Source organism: Semicossyphus pulcher, unplaced genomic scaffold (genome assembly GCF_022749685.1).
Source record: "Semicossyphus pulcher isolate SPU_LCO1_2020_fin unplaced genomic scaffold, fSemPul1.0.p SCAF_1, whole genome shotgun sequence".
Lineage (NCBI taxonomy): Eukaryota > Metazoa > Chordata > Actinopteri > Labriformes > Labridae > Semicossyphus > Semicossyphus pulcher.
The window spans coordinates 18315685-18323455 of record NW_027211603.1 but is presented as its reverse complement, the minus strand read 5'-3'; the positions used below and the strand labels follow the sequence as shown (position 1 = coordinate 18323455).

Below are 7771 nucleotides of genomic sequence, written 5' to 3'. Positions count from 1 at the left end.
GGGGATGATGTATTTTATGTATTTTATCAGCAATATGTAGGCCCTTTTAGAATAAATTATATGGAACCAATTCAACAAATATTAACCCTTGGCCTCTTTTGTTAATTGTTATATAATGTGTTATAAAGTATATCATGGGATTATTATAAATAATGATAATTTCATATATGGTAAGCATTTGAATGTTTACAATTGTTGAGGTAGAGGTACCCCGCTTTAAACAATGATTTGAGGTTAAATATATCAATGTATAATATTTTCTGAGCTAATCACATGCTTTGGTTGACAATGTTTATCTGAAGCTAATAACCAAAGGTGTCCAATAAATGCATTGCAATAAAGCAAACAATGTTTCATCTATAATGTATGGGTGTAGAAGAAGCAAATAAAGCAGTAATAGTTTAAATACTCCAGAAAAGGACCTTAAATCTGTAAATAACTAAACTTTGGTTGTTTCTCACTTTCAGTAGAGACAAAATGCTGTTTTTTACGAAAAAGAAACGGTACAAACTGTGTTATTATTATAATTATTTTTGTGTTATTAAGTGTGATAGTACGTCTGTTTGTATGGTCTTATGTGACCCTTTCCCCAACTAAATTTGAAACATTTTGTGTTTCTGAATGCACACTGAATGGAATTTTGGTCCTCCAAACAGATATCTGTACACTGTAGAAAATATTTGACCACTTTATTGCAAAATATGTCCGATAATCAATCAACCAATCTTTATTTAAATTGCACCAAATCATAACAAGTGTTATCTCAGGACCCTTCACAAATAACTCACATGTAGATGTACTATTTGTTGTATTTTTTAGAAAGAACCCAACATTAATGCACCATGAGAAAATAATACATATAAAAATAAATAGAAACATTCCTTCAAGCGATATGAAAGTCCTTTGCCAACTTGATGCCCAGTCAGAAGATGAGTCTAGATTCACGTTGTGTCATCTCCTCTACCTCCTCCAAACTGAGGTCATTGTTTCTCAACCTGCAGCATAATAGGAAAAGATAAGATCAATCACGGACAATGCGCAGCCAGTTTATAAATGGAAACAGAACCATAATAGGATGTAGTGTCAACAGTTTATCTTTGCACTGAAACAAGCAATCGGGTGATGCAAACAACCACCAGTCACATGTTGGCTGTCATCCACATGAGAAACAGAGAGAACATTTGTATCTGTGAGTGCATGTTGCGATGTTCATCACATACCATAGTGATTTCACATGAGTGTTATGTTTAAGGGCTTGTATCAGACATTCCGCTCCTGGTCTGGTTATGCAGTTGTCTGACAACCTTTGAGAGGAAGAAAGAGGGTGGAGAGCGGGTGGAGCAAATTAAGTGATACAGTATAGTTAGTGCTCCTCTGTCAAATGAGCTATTTGTTAAAGAAATGTCATATTGATTGTCATTGCAAACAACTAGTTTCTAACACCTACCAAAGCTCCTCCAGTGATGTGCTGTTCTTGATGATGTTGGCGAGGGCAACCGCTCCTGCGCTTCCTACATTATTGCCTACCAGGCTGCCATGACATAAAAATGAAATCATATTCAAGTAAAGTACTGCACAGCTGCAGGAGGATGTATCGCTGACAGGCAAAATGTGCAGAGATGTATACTTGGCAACTTACAGAATCATATTTTACAACTGGATTATGAGTACCATTGTGGACACACAGGTACAGTACTTTCATATTTGTAATTTCATGTTTTTCTTGACCCAACATGTATCAATATTTAAAGCAAGTGTTACCTCATCCACACCAGAGTTTTGCTGTTCTCTAGGGCCTCGGCAAGGGCCTCCGCTCCTGCATCCCTGATCTTGTTGCCCCAAAGCCTGAGAATACAAAGAAAGAGTAAAAAAAAGAAAAAAAGAAAATGCACCACCAATAAGATGCATTGCAGGATGACTCTTACCCTAAAAACTGCAGTGAATGATTGTACTTCAGTCCCTCTGCCAGCTGCTTTGCTCCTTCTGCTGTTATATTGTTGTTTCCTAGCCTGAAAAGATAGAGAGGTTCATTTGCTTTTTAACACAACCCCAAGCTCTAGAGAAGTGTCTAATCTGAGTGCTGAAGATACTTTACGCTCTGACCTTAGAGACAGGAAATTCTGCTTGGTCTTTAGAAGATGGGAAAGGTGCTGTGTGCAAGCATCAGTTAGCTTATTGTTGAAGAGCCTAGAAAAAACAAAATGACTGAAAGATTATCCAACAAAAGTCATTTCAAACTTCATGATAGTGTTATTAATCATTTTGACAGGCTTACGCAATCTTCTGGAAGTGGTCACACTGGATACCTTTAGCAATAAGTTTGCGGATCCCCTCATCAGTTATGTTATTATTCCTGAGGCTATAAAATGAAAAAGCACTTTAGCATACCTTGTGTTTTTATGCCTTATTCTGCTTTGGTCAGTATAATGAGAAGGTGGTTAGAGGAATAAATTAGTTTCATACTCACTAGAGAGAATTACAAATGTGCATGCAGGGAAGAAGCTGCTCCACTCCGACATCGCCCACAGAGTTGTTGTCCAGCTGGAGGCCGACAGGATTCCTTAAATGCTGGAGCACATAGGCAAGTGCAGTGCACTCTACTGGACCAATGTTACAGTAGGTCAGTTTGAAGTGGTCCACCTCCAGCTTCCTCATGACATCTTTTGCAATCCTGCTTTCCTGCATCTCATAGATGCATTTGATAAGCCAGACGAAGCCTGGCATTGCATGCATGCTCTTCTTCTCCCCCTCAACAGGTTTAGGGATGGACCTGAAGTGTTTCTGCATGCCTTTGGACAGGCATCTGCTCACCTGGCTGATCCTCTTCTCCATAACAGCACCAGGGCAGCAGTGGATCCACAGACTTCGATGGCGCTGGGACAGTAGTCCAGATACAAAGGTGGCTGTGATTTGCACATTTGTTTTTTCAGCTGTTGTAGCTTCTCCCTCTAAACCCTGCTCTTCTTTCTCAGAGGAAGGCAAGCAGGCCATGAAGCATCTGCTGCTCAGACCCGTTTCCCTGATGTCCTTCAGCTCAAACATCTTTTGGATAGTTGAACGGTCATTGTTATTTGACAGAACAATGTACAGAGCAGCAAAGAAACACTGCATTGTCAAATGCAGGAATTCATAGCGTTTACTGTGGGCAGAGGACATATCTTTGCTCTGCATGAGAAAGCCCAAGCAGATATCTTTTTCAGTTACACCACATGTCTCCAGGTCTGAACCAGAGAAGATATAACAGGCAGTTCCTATACTCTCAAAGGCAAGTTGCCCTAAATGCAGGACTGTCTCTAGGTGCTCCTGAAGCCAACCTGACCCATCCGTGCTCTTTGTGGAACTCTGGTGCTGAAAGAAGTGCTGTAAGATCATCAGGTAAACATCTGTGATCGTTTGTGGGCTACCCTCTCCACAGCCTAGCAGCTCCTTATGGCACTGTGAGACAATCCAGCAGAGGACTGGACTGTGACACAGTCCAAGTAAAGCATTGTTTGTCTGTAGGGATTGTAAAACCTTAGCAGCAACAGTGGGATCACAGTGATGCTTCCTCACAAAACAGTCAATCCCACTTGGTGAAAAGCCTTTCAGGAAAACCTCTTTGCGAAGGTGTTTCTTCAACACTGGGCCCACGGCCTCTGGGCGACTCGTTACCACTTTCCGCACTCCCTTCATTAGGGAACCTTGGATTAGGTTGAATAATAGAATGTGAACAGGCGCACGTTGGGTGGGGCAGCAGAGCCTGTACTCATCAGAAAACCTTAGCTTGAGCTCATCCAGGCCATCAAAGGTGAAGAGGATGAGATGTGGGTGGTCCTGGATGAACTGGAAAATCTCTTCCTGCTCCCTGTCTGGCCAGCAGCAGTGCTGAAACAGTAATTCTTGGACAGACAGTTCCCTGTGCTCTGAGTTCAACCTGCGACAGCTGAATGGAAACAGAAGAAGAAAGTCTTGGAGGGCGGCCCCCCGAGCCCAAAGCAAGTGCAGCCTTTGGAATAACGTGCTCTTCCCACTGCCTGCCTCTCCAGACACAAGCACAGTGTCGGCCTCCTTGTTCGCTGTTCCAATCGCACCAACTATGTCCTCCAGGCCCAAAGGTCCATGGACATCAACACAGTCATGAGCTAGTTCCAGCTGGCCTTCAGTGTAAATGTCATCCAGAGACATGTGGCTGGTCCCTCCATAGGTACTGAGGAAGCAGGACTGGGCAGAAACTGAACTGCTGAGCTTCTTCTGATACTTTAACAATTCTGACGGAGAGCAGATACATGATGAATAGATGATAACTCTTAAATTTGGTGTGCTGCCAATGTAATTTTTCAACATGCTGTTAGTATAGTTCCCAGCAAGATAAAAAAAAAAAATTACTGGCATACCTTTAGGACAATTCAATTTCTCCTGGTTCAGTGGCGATCCAACTTCCTGTTTTTGCTGGATGTACTGTAGCACAAATGTCACAGCGGATTCTCCTTTTGAGCTTACATGGTCAAGCAAACGCCTTGCCTGTTTGACATGTGAGTAGCAAAATAGTTATAAGTAAAGTTTAGAGCATTTGGGAAATATTTTTGACAAGTTAGATGAGAAGATTGAAACCGCTTTCCTGTGTGTAAGCTAAGTATGAAGCACCAGGATTTAGCTTAACTTAGCACACAGACTGTGAAACCAGCCAGTCCAAGGTGGACTAGCTAACAAGTTATATGTATATAAAAAACACACTGCTGTGATTCTGGGTTGTGACTGACTAATTCTCAGCCAGTCACTTTACTTTTTTTGACAACGCTCCAGTTTAATAGTGAGCTTCAGAGGTGCTAGTATGCATATTTTGTTAACATTGTACAGAGCTAGGCTAGCTTTCCCCACCATCTCCAATCTGCTGACTAAGCTAAAACGCTAAGCTAACAGTCTGCTGCTGCTAACTTCATACTAACTGTACAAGAGTTGCATTAGTCACAAATTAGTCACTTCCTGTACTACATCATTAATTATAATAAGGGATTTTACACTACAGGTTAGTAGTGAAAACAATAACAGGAAGTTGTCCAACCACAGTTTATGTTCAAGCTTAATATTAAATGTTTTTAATTATATGGGCCATTGCAGTACCTGCTGAGAGGGGGTGTATAAAGGTAGCTGCACTTCATTGCAGTCTGCTGAGGTGAAGTGTCCTGATGTAACGAGAGCCTTGAGAGCATCAGCAATGCATCCTTGGAGCTTGCTGACCAGGATTGGTCTTTCAGTTATGAATGAGCTCTGGTATTCTTCTTTTTCTTCTTCATATGAAAAGCATCCAGACAATGAGAGGCGACTCCCCTGCTCTTCAGGCAGGACCTGTTTGAGAGCAGCGATGAATTGTGCACAGGTACCCACACCCTTTGTATAAACCAGGTCGAGTAACTCCCTGGCACTGGTGTAAAGTGGCCTGCCTGGTACCTGTATGTTCTGGTAGTCCTCCCATATGAGTTCCCCCTTGGCTAAAAGTATGTCCAGAACCTGTTCCAGATGTTCAGCTGACCCGCTGCTGCACAGTGCATGCAGTATCTGTGTCCGTTGTTTCAGCACAAGCTCCTGAGCACACATGCTTTATGCATGTGAGATTGTATACTCGAGGACATCCGTTCTGTACATAAGCAGCTTCCAGTATCAAAACCTGGCACAGCACACACACGTCTTCATTATTACAGTCTTTATTTGTACATTTTCAGACACAGCAGGATTAGTATCATTACTAACACTGTAGCTTTCTGCTGTCGATTCATGATACACACTCACTTAACACATGTACAAACACACAAGATTAACCTGAGGTACTTAGCTCCAAAACTACGATACACAAAGTAACACCATTGTAAGATTATCACTTACGTTTGAGCCGCCATAACATAGACATTTCTTCCCTCCATCTGTCGGTTTGGCAGAGGGTTACTTCAGCCTCTTCCTCATGCAGCTGAAAGTGAAACTCCCACTGCTACTTGTTCTGCTACTAAGTCCCTCCTGTCAAATGGAGACGAGGCCATGCCAGCCAATGAAATCAAAACACAAACAAGACAGGCCTGCAGCACGTTGTTATACTGCACTGTACTGGAGGTCTGCAGGCATTACAAATTAACACTTACTTCACTTCCCTGATTCTTATAAATAGAACACAAATAATGTTTCACAGTTGTATGTCAATGCCTACAGGAGGTATTTTGCACCATACTCACAGACATGTGATGTTATTTCTACATCCTCTTGCCAGAGGTTTTCAGGCGTTGTGTTACTGCATGAAGGTAACACCACAAAGAGGAATCATAGTTTGTTGAAAAGCAGAAGCTCTGTTAACTAAAGATACAGATAGTTAAGTTGACATATAAACAGGAGTAGCCACCAACATTTTGTGAAGGGGAAAGCTGTAGTAACGTTTGTAGATGAAGTTGCTGTTTGGTCATGCAACCACTTGATGGAACTATTGCATAAAAAAATAACCTGGTTGGTTTAAGAAGCTGGGACCTTTAATTTTCTTGCCGTTTGATGCATTTCTTTGTTCCTATTTTTGTCACATTCTTTATTCATCTTTTTGTCATATATCAGACTCTGTCCTGTCATCCTACCTGCAGTCACAACCACTCTTTGTGCACAGTGCACAGTGCATTTCCAATGATTTTCAATGGTTTCATTAGTTATTCTTGAGAGAGTGAGTCTTGAAGAGTTTGTTGGCAATAGAGATAAAATGTGATAACTTAATATGGTCACAATAGTATTATTGTTACAACTTGGAAGTTGCAGCCTAGCCGTTATTTCTTGTATCTGATGTATTGCAAACAGTCCTGGCAGCAGCACAGATTATGATTGCCTCTCACTCCTCCTCCTCACATTCTTTAATGTCAAGATTTTTTTTAAAAGTGCAAGAATTACTTTTTGGACAGTCACATGATTTAGCGTCTTTATAATTACAGCTCCCTACCAAGCAGTATGATTAGTTTATTGTGTTTCTTCACTGTACCCCACAGGGGAAAATCCACAATCACACAAAGGCAGGAGTAATCAAAGACAGACTGAAATAAAACTTTCTAAAGTGAGTTTCTTTTTCTTCTTCTTCTCATAAGAAACAGGCAACTCCACCAAGGGGAGTGTAAAGCAGAGTGCTGCTCTCTGCCAGGCATCCTACACCAAGCTCTAGCGTGGAGTTCTGACATCCAAATCACAGTAGGGGGTCCAGAAAAGTTTGGATGGATAAGAAAGAAGGTAAGACATTGACAATAAAAAAAATACGGATATAATCCCACAAGACATCTCTCAGTATTTCTGTCCCGTGTTCCCAAAGAATCATTTCACCTTGTGGGAAAGCAAAGGAATTATGTGGCTCCAACTTAATCCTTTTGTTTCATTTAACCTTCTTCATTATTAACAAAGAGATCTTTGGACCTGTTCGGCCTGGACCAGCCAAGCAACACAAGCTTTTTCTACACATGTGGCCAAAAGCTGTACCTCATTAACTCTGGTTTTCTAACAAATGTTTTAAGACTGAAATATTTCTGCTGCTCATGTGTGTTTTGATGGTCTCTCATCTTGCTGTAAACCTCAGATGTAGGTTTAAACAAGACTAGGTCAAAACCTTGTATGTGGTTGACCGCATCAGGACAATGTGCAGTTTTGTGGGCAATGTGTTACAAGGACTGTCCTTATGAGGCCGATGACAACATGTTTGAAAGCAGGTGTGCGCTGCGGACGTAGGTGAGGACAGCGGACGAGCAGCGGAGGAGCAGCCCCGCCTACTCCCGAACAAAGTATCCAG

At 41.6% G+C, this 7771-nt stretch overlaps 1 protein-coding gene across 1 annotated transcript; it reads right to left on the bottom strand.

Annotated features, from left to right (window-relative positions):
* Positions 1-688: 688 nt before the first annotated feature.
* Positions 689-5942, bottom strand: nod2 (nucleotide-binding oligomerization domain containing 2). Its single transcript, XM_069657460.1, has 11 exons — positions 5860-5942; positions 5101-5644; positions 4374-4500; positions 2468-4247; positions 2276-2359; positions 2104-2187; positions 1926-2009; positions 1762-1845; positions 1448-1531; positions 1221-1304; positions 689-995 (listed from the first exon to the last, which is right to left on the bottom strand). The coding sequence occupies exons 2-11, from the start codon at positions 5572-5574 to the stop codon at positions 923-925; spliced, it is 2958 nt and encodes a 985-aa protein (XP_069513561.1). The 5' UTR covers positions 5575-5644; positions 5860-5942; the 3' UTR covers positions 689-922.
* Between the last annotated feature and the right edge of the window lie 1829 nt (positions 5943-7771).

Bases quoted from the DNA above. Each gene is read 5' to 3' on its own strand.
- nod2 (XM_069657460.1), bottom strand. From the start codon at position 5,574: ATGTGTGCTCAGGAGCTTGTGCTGAAACAACGGACACAGATACTGCAT. The intron at 4,248-4,373 runs GTATGCCAGTAA...GCTCTCCGTCAG, and splicing joins GAAATTGAATTGTCCTAAAG to AATTGTTAAAGTATCAGAAG. The intron at 2,010-2,103 runs GTCAGAGCGTAA...CTATCTTTTCAG, and splicing joins CAGAATTTCCTGTCTCTAAG to GCTAGGAAACAACAATATAA.